General features: G+C 37.4%; 1 protein-coding gene across 1 annotated transcript in view; it reads right to left on the reverse strand.

Annotated features, from left to right (window-relative positions):
• Positions 1 to 18,891, reverse strand: part of Gpr158 (G protein-coupled receptor 158) — a 182,771-nt gene that overhangs the window by 122,954 nt on the left and 40,926 nt on the right. Inside the window, exon 4 of the mRNA XM_035441709.1 lies at positions 7,991 to 8,059. Within this exon, the coding sequence (XP_035297600.1) occupies positions 7,991 to 8,059 (69 nt within the window). The remainder of the gene's footprint in view (positions 1 to 7,990; positions 8,060 to 18,891) is intronic.

Consider the following 18,891-nt stretch of genomic DNA (forward strand, 5'->3'; position numbering starts at 1 on the left):
ATGAGGCAATGAGAATGAGTTATTAAACCCTCTTTTTATTTTCTCACTTTGTTCTAGCCTGTGATAATTACTATATTTCACAAAACCAAAAATATTGTTTATGACAGGTAATATAGTCAAATTCATGTTTGTCTTATTAAAGATCATACTATTGTTTTTTACTAAAAACTAAAGGTTCCAAATTTCAGATGGTCAAGGCTATTTTAGTCTATTAAACCTTTCAATTAATAGATGATGGCTGGATGATCTCTAACCTATCCATGACCCAAACCGTTAGCCAGTTTCTTGTGGGACACACTCCCTGGGTAGCTCTGTGCCCTTGCATGGTGGTAACTACTCTGATCACTGAACTGTCCGTGTGTTGTACAGGAATGTGGGCACAAGCCAAGTGGATAAATGGTACCACAGTTTTTGGACACTTAGGCATTTCTTCTGACCATATAACCAGCCTAGGGAGGACAAGAGTGTTCTCAAATGAGATTTTTCAAACCACTTTGAAGGAGGAGTGCTATATCTCAGCTAAGACTTTGCACTTAGTGCTACAGTCAATGCTTCCAAGTCAGTCTAATCTTCGGGAAGTGAACAGACTCCTAGCCCCATGCTTTCAAGCTAGTTTGCCATTTGATAACTATCCTCCGTTCATTCCCCCTATTGCTTTCTCTTACCTGCTCTGGCAAATATAATATAATAAATCCACACAATATATTATTATATGGGTTCTTTAGAAGAACACATCCAATGGAATAAATAGGTACCAGAACTTATTAATCCATCTCTAAAAGAGTAACAACAGTTAAATAACACTGAGAAACTGAGAAGCAGTGTCACTCAGTCTTCAGGGGTGGGTGTCTCAGCTGTCAGAGGAGCTCCATAATACCTGTCAGTCACTAGGGGTGACTATAGCTACTCATTCCACAAGGCAAAACATCCACATGATCCCAAATCTGTCACCAGAAGCCTGGCAGATTCCTGCAGAGCCACTGGTCTCACATCCATGATGCAAATTTAGGAACACTGACATGTTCTGCTATCAGTGAAAGAGCAGCAGCAGCAGCAGCAGCAGCAGCAGCAGCAGCAGCAGCAGCAGGGCAGACCAGAAGGCCAAGGGTGAATGGAGAGTGTTCTTCCCTCTGATATATCATTTTTATCTATGGTACCACGAGAAGTTGCCTTCCACAGTCTTGGTGGGTTCCGTATCAATCAGAGCAGCCAGGACAATTCTCCAGGTGAGGCTCCCTACTCAAGTGATTCTAGTTTGTGGCAAGTTGACATTAAAACCAACCCTGGATGATATCAAACCAAGTGGGTCTGAAGACCTCACATAAGATGGGTTCTGGATCAGCTGAAAAACACTAGCCCAAAGGGAAGTATCTCAAGTGAGGGTGGAGATGATCAAAATGCACCATATTCACATAGGACACACTTAAAGAATAGATAAAATCGACATTAAAATGCTAGCCCATATATATATATATATATATATATATATATATATATATATATATGGAAGTGAATGTTCCAGAACTGGATTGCTACCATTCTTCCTGAAAAGGAACCAGAACCAGAGACCCTTGCAGAATAGTCTGATCCCAGGGCAAAGGAAAGAGAAGGATGAAATTATTCTGGAACATTCTGCCAAACAAATGATGGAATCTTATAAAAAGGATGGATTTTTGTTTCCTTTATCTTCCTTCCTGTAAAGTTCTGGAAGTAATGTTCTTTGCTTTCCTCTGCTTGTGGCTGTCACATGCTCAGGGTGGCTTTCTCAGAGTTTCAAAACAAGCCAAATTTTAGTTAGGTTTGTGGTGATTGTAACAGAAATGATCTAATTGGTTTAGGTTATGTGCCATTCAAACCAGCCTGAGTGATGTTAGTCTGAACTGAAAATGGCCACTTTTTGTGTAAAACAATTGAGAATCAGAAACCCCAAATGATTCAACTATATGTTTCATATGGTATAAAAAAAGCCCCAAGTGAGTAGGTATGTGTTTTTGACATAGGTATGGCAATGTCAAGGGCTTGGTGGCCTCAGACTCAGAGATATGGCAAAGACTTCATCCTCGGGAAACTAAGTATGAAAGAACAGTGTGTGCAGAAAATTTCCACTAGAACTTTCTCCCCGAAGATGTTTCTGGCCTAAAGACAGTTCCCCTATAGAAAGTACTCCTAAAGATATTAGCTAAAGCCATCTCCCTGATCAAGCTGTATACCATAAACCCTGCCTCCTTGTTCAGTCATGTTCTATAACCCCATCTCTCTATTCAACTCTCTGTAATAAACACTAAGTTCTGGGGTGCCGCAGGTTCTCCTGTAGACAGCTCAGTGCACCCAAACCCTGCTTCCATACATGCCACTTACTGTGCATGTCTGTGTCTGTATTTTCCTCATTCCCTCCCTACTCAACTCACATCTGTCCCTGGAGTTGTGCAGGATGTGGCAATGGTCCATTCATACTTGCATGGAATTTTATATTGGGTCTCAAACCAAACCTTTAAGTATCAACTCAATGTCCCCTTTTGTTCTTTGTATCTTCCATTTCCACCAGATGAAGTAAAGAAGGTTTATTGACTGACCAAAGAGGATGCATAGGTATCTCTGACTCTATACAGATGTTGTTTCAGTATCTTGCTATCACTATAGTGAAGAGGCAGGTACAGAGTGGAGAGAGGTCTTCTCCTCTTGGCTTTGTCATTAAGTAGCTGGGGAAAGTTGTAGGCATAGGAACAGCTCTCAGCCTCGCCTCTTTCATTTGCAAAATAAAGAGTTTAGGTAAATGCTAAATTGTATTTGATCTCTCTTCAAGGCCAAGTGTTTTACCATTCTTTTCTATAGAACTTTTCTATAGAGGAGCTTAAAAATATGCATTATATTTGACGCATGTATGGTGCCCTTTATTGATGGGCACATTACAAACCAGTTAAGGAACCCAAAAGATAAGAAGCTACACTCAACTGAAATGGATGCATTTGTCAAAGCAAAACAAACTTCTAGACTTGCATTATCAATCACAAGTTTTATAAATTGAAAATGCCCTTTGGTGCAATTTAACAAGAAACATATGCTTTAGTTGTTTTTTTTTTCTCTCTTTTCTTTTTTGGAAGTTTGATTCATTTATTTTATAGTTATACAAAAAGTATTTGGGTGATCATGGGTGATAAATCATTTGCTCACAATGCATGGGCCTCAAACCCTAAGATTCTTTTGAGAATCTGTAAGAAAAGGCGTCAAAAGCTGCAGCTCGAGCTACCAATTATAACGATGCTAACTTTAGTCAGATTTCAGTTTGTCCTCGTCTGCACAATGATGATAATGCCTAATTTGGACTTTCCAATGTAAGCATTGTTATGAAATCGTCTGTAGTCCAAGATTGCTTAGAAATGGCAAAAAATAACCTTAATTCTTGCAAATCTGGACAACAATATGCAGCATAAAGAGAATATAAAGTTCATTGCATAACACAGGGAAGCAGGGAACAGCCCAGTCTCCTTCTATGGAAGAACCCAGCCCTAGAAACAGTCTATTTTATTCAAGTGTACTTTAAAAAGCTGTAATTCCCAGCAAATTTCTCATGTAGTTCTGGTATGGTCCACAGCAGGCGCTCAGAAAGCAGGCAAGATATTTAAAAGCAGGAGAGGTTTTGGTCACATTTATATCAACTAGACCTTTTGACTATACAAGCTGAAAATCCCCAATCCAAACCTGGTTTCTTAATTTAGAGCCTTATAGCTTTTTTTATTTTCAGATTAGGGGTGCTCAGTTAGTATATTCTATGGCTATATTCTAATATCTGAAACACTTCTAGTCCAGATAATGAACTCTCTATTTGGTTTATCTGATTATTTTAACATTGAATTCAAAACAAGCAAAACTCTATCTAAAAGTCCTAAACTTCTTATCTGCAAATTCTAAGCAACCCAAGTCACTTTGCACCAGTGACTAGATCACTCTTACCAAGATTTTTTTCCTACATGTACATCCAGGCATGCATCTACTCCCACAAAGGACTTCACTATCAGTTACCAAAATAGTACTTCCTGATCTATTGTGTAGAGTAAAATGATTCTCCTTTCTAGACTCTATCAATTATTCATTTAATCTCCATTGTCTCCAGAATCTTATGCTACACGTCTTAGTTTTATCCATCTTAAATAATTTGATCCCATCTGTCTTCAGAATATGAACTCCATCATAGTTAGCTTCAGTTATCAACTTGACATACAGGAAAAGAGTAACCCTTGGTAGAAAATTCCCTCCTCAGAGCATCATGAAGGCATGTCTGTGGGGCATTTTCTTGATTGCTAATTGATGTAAGAGGGCCCAGCCCACTATGGGTGGTACCATTCCCAGGCAAGTGGGCCTGAGCTGTAGAAGAAAGGTAACAACATAGGCCAGAAGAAGCAAGCCACTAAGAAGCATTCCACCATGGCCTCTGCCTCAGTTCCTACTTCCAGGTTCCTGCCTGGAGTTCCTGCCTTTCTTCCCTTGATGACAGACTATAACTTGTAAGCCAAACAAATAATTTCCTCCTCAACATGGTTTTGGTCAGTGTTTTATCACAGTAATAGAGAGAAAACTAGAACAGACACTAACTTAAGGATCGAGATACAGGGAATAAACTTGGATCTCGAGGAGTTACAAAAATTAATTAGGTTATAAAAGGTGAAAGAGGCAGCTAAGGATGAAACCAGCAGGGTGAGCCACATTGGTTACTCTGGTGGAGAGTTTTCATGATCAATTTCCCTTCTTATGGAAGATTATGGAAAAGTGTTGTCTTTATATTTTTAACTATCAAGTGTTTCTCCTATCTCTCTGTACCTAATGTCACCATCTGGCCATCAGATGATTTTCAGACATGTCTTTTACTCAATGACCCCAAATCATTTCATTCAATATTTAACAACCTGACATTGTTGTTTCAAATGTTCTATAACAGTTCTTCTCTGAAATACACTTTACAACTCTTCTATAGATTATTGGTAATGCTCAGAAATATGCATCTTATTAATAAAAATGAGCCAAACTTTTACCCATATCATAGAATGAGTTATCTATAGGCACTAGAAACAAATAATAAAGGGGCTATGATTTTTAATACCACCAAGTAGTCTCTTTGCAAACCATTGCAACAGGACAGAAACTGGGTGTAGAAGAGAGGGTTTGCATTTATTTGAGAACAGAAAGAAGGTCATATAGCTGGAGATTAGAAAGGGAGGAAGAAATAGTGCATAGTGAGACAGAAGAGGCAGGCAAAGACCACATCAAAAGCCAGGACAAGAGTTTTAACTTTCTTCTATGAAGACTGATGAGACACCAGTAGGGCAACAGATTAGAACTGATATTTTTAAAGGCCTATTAATAACTGGGTAGATAATGGGTTTAAACACAACAGAGGTTAATGCAAAAAAACCAAACAAACAGATAATGCAAAATATATTCACATTTTTAAGATAAATCTTCAGATTAGTCAGGTCATTTTGAATCTTTCACTGGCTTATTAGGTCATTCTGTGATTCTGTTCAAATACCTGCCTGGTAGTTCTATGGTAAAATTAAATATTAGGGTGCATAACATACCAAACATAGAGGCAACTACAAGGAATGAGAAATATCCAGTCTGTAAACTCTATGCTATTTCTTTATTAGTTGCAACACATACTACTATGTACATTAGAAACGTTAATATAGATGATTTCCGTGGGGAAATAAAATCTGTTTTCCTCAGTTCCTTTGAGATACTGTGACAAAATACCTGAGACTGGATGATTTATAAGTAAAATATGGCAAATTGCCAGCTAGTGTCATGCCAACTTGACACAAGCTAGAGTCATTTGGGAAAAAGGAACCTCAATTGAGAAAATGCCCTCACTGATTGACTTGTAGGCAAGCCTGCCAGGCATTTTCTTGATTACTGATTTCTGTGAGAGTGTCCAGCTCATTGTGGGTTGTGCTACCTCTGGACAGATGGTCCAGACATTCTAAGGAAGCAGACTGAGAAACCATTAACAACAAGCCAGTAAACAGCATTTCTTCATGGCTTTTGCATCAGTTCCTACCTCGGGTTTTCTGCTTTGAGTTCCTCCCATAATGGACTGTGGTGTAGAAGTATAAATGAATCAAACCCTTTCCTCCCAGGTTGATTTTGATCATTTTTTGTTACAGCAATAGAAACTCCAGCAGTAGAAGACAGAAAGACAAAAGGAAGAGAATTTCCTCCATCTAGCTCTTCAGTCCATGTATGGGAGCACAGCCCTTTGAGAAAGTTCTACCTCCCAACACAGTTGCACTGGGGTTTGCTTCTAACACGTGAGTCTGGGGGACACATTTGATCACAACACTGATTTTATCTGGATACATTTGGATTTTGAAGGAAACAGAAAATGTGATTCAATAACTAAATAGATCAAGAACACTTGCTCTAAACTGACTGAGAAGAGAGGAATAAAATAGTAATGGAAAGGACATAAAACCCATATTACATGTGGCTTTCTAATGTTTTCTAATTTACTGTAAGGAGTTTGCTTTTATTGGGGAACATTTTACAAGGTTTGAGAAGAGTAACATGGCCAGTCTAACTGAAGTGCTAAAAGTAGTTAATGTTCTGAAAATAGATTGTGAGGGGCAGAATCTAAGAGAGGCCTCTGACAGACTCTCATAATAATCCAGCAATGATAACTCTTGGGTAAGACCCGGGTGGTAGCAGTCAGCATAGTGGAACCTAGTTGCATTCCTGCTGCATTTTAAAAGCTTGGCTGGCTAGTGTGAGAGAAGAAGATGTGTCAAGAGTCATTTGTAGTGTTTTGACCCCAGTAATGAGAAGGATCAAGTAGCCTTGGGTAGAGATTGAAGAGATTGAGTGTTGGGAAACATCAGAACCTCAGCTATGGAATTTTCTTGTGACCCCAATGGAAGTGAAAGTAACCTATTGAATATGAGTATGGAGATGAGGAGAAAGGTCATGTCTGGAGATACAAGTGTAGCAGCCATTGGCATATAAGCAGTACCATTTCAAACTGTGTTGCTAGATTAGATAGTTAGTGATGCTATACACTAGGAAAAACTCTAAGGATGGAATCCTGAGGTACTTGGTTATTGGAGACAGGGGTGGGGGGGGAGAGAGAGAGAGAGAGAGAGAGAGAGAGAGAGAGAGAGAGAGAGAGAGAGAGAGAGAGAGAGAGAGAGAGAGAGAGAGAGAGAGAGAGAGAGAGAGAGAGAGAGAGAGAGAGATCAGCAAGAGAAACAAGAAGAAAGAAAAATGATGTGGGCCAACCCTGCCTTTTCATCTGACACCATCTCAGCTTTCAGATTTCAGCTCTACTGATACTGCATTTCCTAGATTTGACTGTAAGTCTTTCCTAAGTGTCCCAATGGCTTGCTGCTGTCAGTACTCCAAGTCTTATCATACTGAATCACAGGGGTCTGTAGTGACTCATTTCTTTCTGTAAATCATGAGCCTCTTTAGAGAAGAAATTAAGAGTATTCCCAGAAATTTCCTCCATGCTTAGCACATGATAACTTCACAACACCAATAGTTGAATTGAATTAGCAATTTGTGTTTATCATTGCAGACTCTGTACTACAATAAGTCTGTTACAATTATGTAAGAGCAGTACCACACATACATTTCATTTAATTTATTTTTCTTTATACTTTTGTCATAGGAAAATTTCTAGCATTACCTTGTTGGCATGTTTGCAGTTCTGATTTATATAAGGGAGAAGGAAGAATGAAAGTAATACTTTTGCATATGTTAAACATATACACTAAATGTGACCTTCTTATGCTACATTACCTAAATATTTGACCCTTTTCACCAAACTAGGAAGAAAAATACAACTAATTTACAAGAAAAACCCTACAAGATTTAGAAATGATAGATAAATAGCCAAGGTAACTCCAATTATAGGAGTCAGATTTAAATATATATCAACTCCTTGGTAATATGCAGTATATATACAATAGGAAAAATCAAAATAAAGCAGGTTGCCACTTACCGGAAAGTATAGGAGCAGAGACCCAAAGAGTATTGTTTCCAACAGGATGAGGCCGGATGCCCGGATACTCTAAAAGACAAATGGAGAATGTCATTGCTAACTTAATTTCCAGACAGAGAGGATTTATGCTACTGTTCAAATGCTTAAGTCCTTAAAACAGCATTCTTCTGGGGAAAATTAAGAAAGTAAATAAATAAAATCTAGCTGGTGTTCAGGTGGGTAAGCATGAGGGAAGCCTGGCTATGAAGTGATGACAGGCCTAACAATGTCATCAGTGACATATTCTGAGAAGCCAAGATCACTTCCTTGAAGATAATTTCAACATGAGAAACTGTAATCAACACAGATCTTTTTTCTATTTTTGAGACACCAGTGCCCTAAAACATGGACACCTGCTGCATTACTGTGGAGGGTTAAAACAAAGCCTTGGTATGTGAGCTGTATAAAAGCCTGGAATTTCAATGCTGTAATATAGTCCCCACAACATAACTTCATTGTATAAACAATACGGATCACATTAAAAGTAAAAGCTTCCTTGCTTTAAATGCTATTTATCCTACAGAGTTGTTTTCAAGTAGACTTCCTAATATGTAGTTTCTAAGCATGAATGTATCCAACAATCTTATGATTCTTTTTATAATCTGCAAAGTAGCAAATTCCTATAACAAAGCAGGGTTGAGGCAAAAAGAAAAAACAATCTTAGCTTATAACAATAAGTTTGGTTTCAATGAGCTGAAGTTTCAAGATAAACTATGTCAATTACCAAATCAAACAAGGAATTTGTCACTCTGGAATCTCTACATTTTCATTAAATGTGATATAAAATGTGCATACAAATTACCAGCATATAGATGTCTTACTTTACAGGAAAGTTATGTGAAGAAAATTAATTCTGTAGCAACAGAAGGATGCTAGGAATTCAAATTATGACAGTGCTTCATATTTTTTGAAAATGATATGATAACTGGATAGTCAGAATAAGAAATTTTTAATTCCTCTTTCAAGACCTTGCAGGATATTAAACACACAGAACTGCTTTATGTAATCCTTCAAAGGAGCTCACAGCCAAGAGTTTGAGAATAGTGAGTGTATAGTGTCAATCATTTAAGTGACTTCCTTTCCCCCATTTCTTTTTCTGTGGTACCAAGGATGGAGCCCAAGGGCTATACATGCCAGACAAGTAATTGTACCTCTACAACATATCTTCTGCCTCTATATAGTTTTTGCTATTGATCAGTGTTTTACCTTGTAGCTGTTTCAGTGTGGTGAAAAGACAATTCCTATCAGCAGTATTTGAGTTGAGGATGGTAAAAATCTAAAATGGCAAATTGCATTTGGCAAAACATAATGTATTTATGGATGGTTTTATAGCTTATGTTCTACTTTTTTTAATATGACACTAAGACTCAGACTCCAAACTATTATGCAAAACTTCTTGTAAAATAATCTATGCAAAGTTGACAGACAAAGGAACAAAGAAAGGGGCTGGAGAGTATAGCAAGAAAGTTTTTGCAGTTAACACTGTCCCACTGTGAATTCTGAAATAGCTACTTAAGCAGGCGATGAAATAAGCTACCTCAATGGCCTTACCCCCCTAAATGAGTATTCTAACATGCTGTGGTAGTTTGGATGTAATTGACACCCATAAGCTCATAGGGAGTGGCACTATTAGGAGGTATGACTTTTTTGGAGTAGGTATAGCCTTGTTGGAGGAACTGGGTCCCTGGAGATGGACTTTGAGGTTTCCTATGCTCAAGATACTTCCCAGTGTCACAGTGTTATTTCCCTTCTGATCAAGATGTAGCCAGCACCATGTCGGCCTGCATGCCACCATTGCTCCCAAACATGATGATAATGGACTGAACTTCTCAACTATAAGCTGCCACCTCAATTAAATGTTTTCCTTATAAGAGTTGCAGTGGTCATAGTGTCTCTTCACAACAATAGAAACCCAAAGACATGCCTTATTAAACCCAGTAAGTTATTAAACATTGGACTTGGTACATAATTGTATATCTAGTTTCAAGGCCATAATGCAGCACCCGGCCGATAAATTTGAAAACTATGTGTATATTGATAGGAACAAAAAGTGCTTTATGTTTGGTACTGAAAATGACTACAGAAGAGACCAAAGAGATGGCTCAGTGGTTAAGAGCATATACTGCTCTTGCATTGGACCCAAATTTGGTTCCCAGTGACCATGTCAAGCAGCACATAACCATCTGTAATTCTAACTCCAGGGGACTTGTCACCCTCTTCTGGACTCTGGTGACATCTGCACTCATTTGCATAGACATGCACATAATTTTAAAACAATACATAAACTATAATAAAAAGTAACAATCCAAAATAAAGAGACCAGAGCTAGGGGACCCAGAAGTCCTTTGGTGTGTGATCATGCTGTGATGTGTTGGCATCTTCCCTTCTGCAATGTTTGATTGTTTTAGGAGCAGTACACTCTATGTCTGTGTTTCAGCCATTTACACAACACAGCAGTAGCAGTCACATGTGTTTATGTGTATTCTCACAACTACCTTTACATTAGAAATGTATGTACCTCTTGCTTAGCCTCCATCCTGGATAAATAGGGAAGCCCAGAATTCCAGCTTCTAAACTGGAACTCTAACAACTGGTTCCATCTTCAAATGTGAAGTATATTCTAAATGTGCACTTTTTCCTTCTGAAATAACCTGTGGTGGATCTAACTCCAAAGTCTAACAGAATTAGTCAAATACAATGAGTGATTCTTCATGACAAAGAAAAAAAAAGAGTCACATGTGACCTAAAATATTCCATCACTGTCCCCACTGCTGAGGTGGCACTAGAAATTTTAACTCGGACAAAAGTTTTGCTTTATAATTGGTACCAAAGACTCACATAAGATTACTATGAGCAACCCACTGATTAAGTGTGAAAGATGTGAAGAGAGAAGAGATGCTTAGTGACGGGAGAGGAGGAACTAAGAAATGAAGTTTGATGAAGGAGAAAACGAACAGATTCACAGAGGCTGAGATAAAAATTCATTTCCTAAACAGTTGTGCTTGAGATAGAAATAGTAAAATAGAATTAATTTTAACTAGAGTTGTAAAATGGGAAATCCAGAGGAGGAGAGTACTTTCTTGAAATATAGCCAACAATATATGGATAAATTATATGAAATACCTAGCCAGCATATGTGTATGTCTACATAAACAAAGTCCAAACTCATAGGTGTGTACAACAAGTTGCGCACAGCTGAGCATAGCCCAGCATAGCTGTGAATGCAGCTATCACACTGTAGATAACAATGCCACATCAAATTGTCAGAAGCCTGGGGCACCCTTAGTCCAGAGGATTCATTCATCCTAACCCAATAGCAATGGTCTCTTCTGAAGAAGAGATTACATTTGAACACAGCAGAACTAACTTAACAGTATCTTTTGCGTTGAAGGAGATGTAATTTGATATTGCTGAATTATAAGCTTTTTAGTAATTAACTGAAGAAAATAAAACCTATTAACTCAGCTGTTATAAAATTCTATGATTTTGAGTTATAATATGCAAGAAGTCTAAACAGAACCTTTCTTCTAACAAATAAATATGATTACAAATCTTTGAATAGGGTGGGGGATATTCATCTTCTTCCCTTCTCACCATGAATTCCTTTCCCTGTTCCCAAGCCCTCACAGACATGACAGATTATATGAGCAAATCAAACCTGTAGATCAAATAAAAGGCTAATAACATTCCACTAATTTTGTCAAATTGTGTCAAAGTCAGCTTTTGACTCCCATCACCCCAGTCTGTAAAGTGCAGAGGTGCATGGCTCAATGCACATTTGCAGCCTTTAAAGGCAGATTTGCCCCCATGCAACAGCCCCAAGGAAGCCTAAGCTATTAGAGTAATAAGAGGACAAGAATGCTGAAGGCTAAGTTTTTGAAAATGATTAAAATGGCTTGTTATTATCTGCCTGACTCTACAGAACTAACTCTATTTCATTTTTACATTTTAAACAGTTTCAGCCTCTAGGGAAATAACACATCTTGCTAACACAATGCAGCTATTTTTGATCATTGCCAATGTCTTCAACCTTGCAGTATTTAAACTTCCCTTAAATTACAAAAGAAATCTCTAAAAAGGAACATTTCAAACAGATCAATTTCAGAATCTATGCACAAACTCTGAGATAGAAATAGGGTTTTATTTTCAAAAGGATGAATCAGCATAGGATTTGATGAAAACCAAGAGTCCACAAATCCCTCATTTACAGAGTGACTTAGTTGTACTGGGATAAGAGATTCGTGGGGTCAAGAGATTGACCTTCCTTTTAACTCTCTGTTTCCACAGAGAAATCCACAAAGGAGGAGACTTCTTCCCATGACTCTTGACAAGCACTTGACGTAATGATATAACATAGGTTGGAAACTAAGTATGAAAAGTAATAACAAAGGCATAGTTAACACTGACAATTCGGAAGAAGTTATCGTTTAATTCTTTTAGGAATTATATAAATGGATGAGAATAGAGTACCCTGTTTGAAAGACTTCGGGAAGTTCAATTATGGTAAGAATATCTGCAAAGAAATACTGAAAACTCAACCAATGTTACACATATTTGTAAAGAAACAGTTGTTCCAAATGGGGTCTGTTAAAATCAAACTTCCCTTTTCAGAAAAAAATTCAGCAATACAAAAGGGTTAAAAAAGAAAAGAAAAGAGTGAGGGCCAGGACAGATACTCCCAGAGGAAAATGTGAGTAGGTCAGAGAAATTCAGTGATCTCTAACTGGTTTGCAATGGCAATATTGGTTGTTTATTAGCCACATGACACTGGGCCAGATGCTTAACTTCTAAATCTCTGTCTGTTTTTCATATGATATGAACTTTCTGGTTAAACTTCAACTAACTTCTGAAAGAATTAGTTTATCTGAAATAAAGTACACAGTGATATATACATAGCTTAGTAAACTTCAAAACAGCATAACACACTAAATAAAGAGTAAAAAATAAATTATTTTTACATTCACATGAAACTAGAAACAATGGGCCCTGCATTATTAATCATGATTTACCACAGATTGCTAAGCAGAAACTTTTTACAGGCATTATTATTTTTGCCGAATTAAGCAATGAGATGTTTGACAATTTGCTTTGCTTTGTTTTAAGTCAAAGCATCCACCAAGGACATTTGATGCTGCAGAGATGCAGAAGAGTTCACATGCAGGAGAGCAAGCATTCTGGTTAATCTTCAAGCCACTCCACCTCCATGCTGCTGTCAAAGAAACCCATCTCTGATATAACCCTGGTCGGCCTTCTGATAGCTCTCCCTCTTTCCTGCTAAGATGCTGCCTGAATGTGTTCTTCAACTAAGGACCATGTCCGATCCCTACTCATTGGCCTAAGCTTTTGGCTTCTTCTATGTGATCTCTTTGTAATCGTCAATCCCCCCACCCTGATTTCTTTTCTTTCTTTCTTTTTTTTTTTTTTTTGGAACTACTAAACAAAGTAACAAATGCTTCATGTAATTGAGATACATTCCCTGAGTGACCAGAAAGCATACAGAAGTGAATAGTAAAGGGTGAACTATCAATTGAGGTCATCTTTCTTCAGATAGCTTCTTATATATCTCTAAGGAAGATGACAGACAATCCCCCAAATGTATTGTGTGTTCAACTTTATGTTTCATTAAAAATCACTGAGGCTGGGTGTTGGTGCCTCACACCTTTAATCTCAGCACTTGGGAGGCAGAGGCAGGCAGATCTCTTTGAATTAGAGGCCAGCCTGGTCTACAGAGCAAGTTCCAGGACAGGCTCCAAAATAATACAGAAAAACCCTGTCTCGGGAAAAAAAATCACTGAGATTAATGATTACTTTTTTGAAATAAAAACTGGGTCATTGAAACAACAAATTCTTCATTTTGAAAAATATTCTAAATGGAAAGAACAAAATTAAAATATGAATGACTATTAAGTCCTAAAAAAATGATAGTAAGGCACTGACTACTTTTGAAAACTATTAGTATTTGCCATGTTGAAATGAACTCAGGTATCATTCTTGTCTTAGTTACTCATGTCTATATTACTGTGAAGAGACACCATGACTATGGCAACTCTTACAAAGAAAACATTGAATTAAGGTGGTGGCTTACAGTTTCAGAGGTTCAGTCCATTATCATGACAGGGAACATGGCAGCATGCAGGCAGATGTGGTGCTGGCTAGGCAGCAGGAAGTAAACTCACTGAGTGTGGCTTGAGCATATATGAGACCTCAAAGCCTGCCTCCACAGTGACACACTTCCTCCAACAAGCCCACACCTATTCCAAAAATGCCACACCTCCTAATAGTGCCACTCCCTTTGGGAGCCATTTTCTTTCAAACCAACACAGTTCAATTTGATAGCCATCTTTTAAAAACATAAATGTCTTTTATATTAGAAAATTCAAGAGATTTCACAAATTCTTACTCATTTTCACTATCACTAAGTAGCAAAAGATCTAAGTAAAATTAAACATTGATTTCTGCTTAATCTAGTCTAGGACTGTACCACACAGAATGTACCCATCTCATCTGATTTCTGTTTAATCTCACAAGTGCTTTTGTTTTTGAATTAGGTGTGCTCAGAACTACAGTCTTCAAGACACTCTATTCAAATGTTAATGTCCACAAGTCATCAGCTGTTGACTGGAATGTAGTCATTCTCAGCAGGAAATGAATTTGAGACTTGGGGTGGAACTTCTCAGAACTGCTAAGCTTGTCTCACAAGCTTTATTCTTAGCACCATTCTAGTCACTGTATACACTTTGAGAAACCTAGAAACAGTAATTGTAATTTTGTAGTTGATTGGTAAGCTGCAAAAGTGTGTGATAGAGTGATGGGGAATGTACTTCTTTGTATGTTTATTGTATTGATTATTGAATAAAATACTGTTTGGCTAATGAGACAGCAAGTTAGACAGGACTAGGAGTCAAAGAGGATTCTGGGAAATGAAGTAAAGAAGTGGTGATCCAGGCAGGAAGTGACATAGCAAGGAGACTCACATTTAAGCAAAGGACACAGGAAATGTCCCCTTTCCCCTTTGCCTCCTCCAGTGGCGGGATGTGAGCCATCAGCAAGGAGGGATGCCAATAAGGCGTCCGATAGATGTCTTATAAAATATATAGATTTATGACAATTGAGACTGAGCTAACAGATGAGAATCCTAGTCATTGGCCAAGGAGCTTTGAACCTAATACAAGTCTCTCTGTGTATTAATTGGGGCCCTAACTTGGGCGGGCGCCTGGCATAAAGTGCACATGTGGCAGTGGGGCTCCGTGGCTTATGGCAGAAAGATTTATCATAACAATGGAGGGCATGGAGAGCCCCATGTACTTCAGATGCAAAAATGATGAAGACAAGAATTCAAAAATCAGTCCCTAAAACAGTTTTCCAACTTCTAGATGATGTGGAGCAAGCTGGACTCTTACTTGCATAATACTTCTGAGCATTAAGAACCAAATGAGTATTATAGAATTTGTTTGTCAATGTTTAATACAACTGTGTATTATATGTTGAACATATTCTTTCCCAAGCCCATCCTCCATTTTCACCCCTCCCCTCCTATTAGACCCCCTTGTCCCTCTAGATGGGTTTGAACATAAAAACTTGACAATGTTTGTCAAAAGACAAAATTAAAAGTAGAATGGAATAATGTAGTTGAAGGTTTTCTGTCCTGCCCATTAGTTCCTGCAGCCACTTATAAAATAATACTCCACTCTAAGACTTAATATTAATTATAATTGTTTGGCTAATGGCTCTGGCTTCTTACAGGTGAGCTCTACATATAAATTAACCCATTTTTATTAATCTATGTATCACCACATAGCTGTGGCTTACCAATAATCTTCTGGCATCTTTTCCCTTCAGAGACTACATCTCATCTCCCAGAATCTGCTTTCTTTCTCTCTGTAACTCTGTTTGGACTTCCCACCTAACTATATTCTTCCTAGTCACTGGTCAAAACAGCTTTATTCATCCACCAGTAAAAACAACATATATTCACAACATATAAAAGGACATCCATTTCAGAATAATAATTAGCTAAATGACTAATTAATTAGGTATGCCTTATTTACATTTCCCTTGTCAATTCTTACCTCTTTCATTAAATTCTTATGTTTCCATCTTGCGCTTATCAGCAAACTAAATGTTTGTGATTAACTAATTGTCTTGATATTTTAAGATTTTTATGTCTTATATCATGAATGTTGTTCAGGAAAGATTTCAAATAATTAATTCATAAGTTTTAAGTGGATAATAAGGTAATAACTCTTACATACACAATTCAAAAAGTCATACTAACTGGTGGTTGTTTTAATTGGTTTCTTTCTTCTCTGTGATGGATCATTTGCTCTAAGATATACTGTTTTATGCATTAGGATCAGACTATTGATTCAAAAAGACTCAAGTGAAATAAATGAATATATATAGACACTTGGCAATAGAGAGATTTGACAATAGAGAATTGTTAAATTAATGTTAAGAAACAAACAAAAAAGTCAGGTGTGGTGGCTGACACATGCCTTTAATTTCAGCCCTTGGGAGGCAGAAGTGGGTACAGAAAAACCCTGTCTCAAAAAATATAATAAAAAAGAAACAAACAAACAAAAATGCCTCCAAAGAAAGTTTTCCAATGTGATAAATTTTTAAAATCTATTGTGTTTTAACATTAGTGAGTTAAACAGGTTTCTGGAAGTTAGAAGCTACTTAGTGTCTGCCAAACTCTCTCTCTCTCTCTCTCTCTATATATATATATATATATATATATATATATATATATATATCTTCAGTCATAACTGCTTTCTGAATCTCTAAATTCATATTCTTACTCACCTCCCTAAAGGTACCTCATATTTAAGATGCCAAAAACTAAATTTTCCAACCATGTTTTTATTCAGGTTCTTTCTCCTTATTATGGACAAGCAATCATTTACCAATACTGCATTCAAGCTATATCACCAACATACACTTATATACTGTAAATGAAAGAAATGGATTTTATTAAATAAATCCATTCATACATTTAATTTTTATTCAGTTCTCGAGCCAACTGTTTCCCTAAATAAATAAATGGCCAACTAAGCAAATGATAACACTGAGTAGCTATATGCAAACTGACTCATAGTTAGGAAAAGAAACTTGTCATTTTCATATATGACTCCTTTATGGTCTGGTGAGTAAGTTAAGTAGCTAAGTGGTAAGAGGAAAAGGAGAAGGCAGGAGAAGGAGGGTGGATAGGGTGGGTAGTAGAAGCAACTGTCTGTTTATATCTGACTCAACATAATATTACTTCTTGACCTCACAGTTTCTTCAACAAAGTTAGATCCCAAAATGGAAGAATGAAATCTTACACACAAAATCAACCCCAAACAGATGAAACGTTCAAACAACAAAGGAGTATAACACATCCAGAAGAAAATAAGGTAGACACTGTGAAACTGGTCTGTATGACAACTTTGGGGATATGATGCTCAAAACACAGGCAACCAATGCAAAAATAGACAAATGTGACTGTCAAAATGGAGAGCTTCTCCAGATCCAAGGAAACAGATGAAGCAATCAACAGAATGCAAAATATCTAACCTGTAGAATGGGAAAAATATCTGAAAACCATGTCTCATAAGAGGTTACTATTCAAAATATAAAAGAAGAAATAATTCAATAATATATAATATGGTTTAAAAAGTCAAAAGTTATCAATGTACACTTTTGAAAATAAGATAAACAGCCAACTGCTATTTGAAAAGGCCCTCAACATCAGTAATCATCAAATAGATGTTAAAAAATACAACAACAACAACAACAAAAAGTCAATGTAATATCATCTCCTATCTGTTAGAATGGATGCTGCCAAAAAGAGAAGATTTAAGGAGGTGTGAAGAGAAGGAGCCCCTGTGAGCTCTGTCACACCTTTGGTGGGAATGCATATTCCTGAAACCATGATGGGCAACTGTGCAGTGGTTCCACCAAAAAATTAAAAAGAGAATTACCATATGGCCTAGAAACCCCACTTCTGAATTATAGCCAAAGAAATGAAATTTTCATGTTGTAGAGGCAATAGCCAAGATTCAGAATTGCCTAAGTGTCCACCATCAGATAACAGATAAGGACAGGACAGTGACTTCGAACAGGCAGAGAGAAGAGGAAATGGACGGACAGTTGAAGAAGCTGATATGCAGCATGGGTTGTGCTGGAAGTGGATTTGTGTGATTGTGACCCGTGCTGAATAGTGTGTGCCAACTCATTTGCTTCATGTGCCTCGAATATACATAACTGTTACTTTATAATTAAATATCTTAAAATAAATATTGCAAGCCACTGTCACACTTCAGTGCTGCAGCAAGACGTTAAGCCTTTGCTGAGAGCAAGCTAAATGAACTGGCATACTTCTTATTCTCTTCTTTCTTTGAAGCAAGAGTTAGTTTAATGAAAAAGTTGCCTTTGAAAACAAGTTTCCCCGATTGTATATGTATCATAGCATGCCAAGGAAGAAGTGGTTCAGAGTAGCAGCACTCCTCCACTCCAAGCATGCAAGATATATATATGAAAAGCTTACTTCAGAGAAAGGATAGGAAAACTCAGAACCGGTGTACAGAGAAAAAGTCAATCATTGCCAACTCATTCATTGAAAAGTTTTCCCCATTGAAAACCCATTTTCACTTTTGCAGAAAGTTAAAGAGGATGGCCACAAGGAGCATGATGACACCTGCAAAGAGGAGGTCAGCTGGGCTCCTGTAGAAGCCATTACTCCAAGTTCTTCACATCTATTAACCCCCACAGCAACAGCCATCCCTCCCAACAAACGTGGCTACTAATCATCATCCCTGCTCTGTATGAAGAGCCTGAGGTTTAGGGAGGCTAAAATGTTTGCAAGAAATTGACAGAACTCA

The sequence above is a fragment of the Cricetulus griseus genome, chromosome 3, assembly GCF_003668045.3.
Source record: "Cricetulus griseus strain 17A/GY chromosome 3, alternate assembly CriGri-PICRH-1.0, whole genome shotgun sequence".
Taxonomy (NCBI): Eukaryota; Metazoa; Chordata; class Mammalia; order Rodentia; family Cricetidae; genus Cricetulus; species Cricetulus griseus.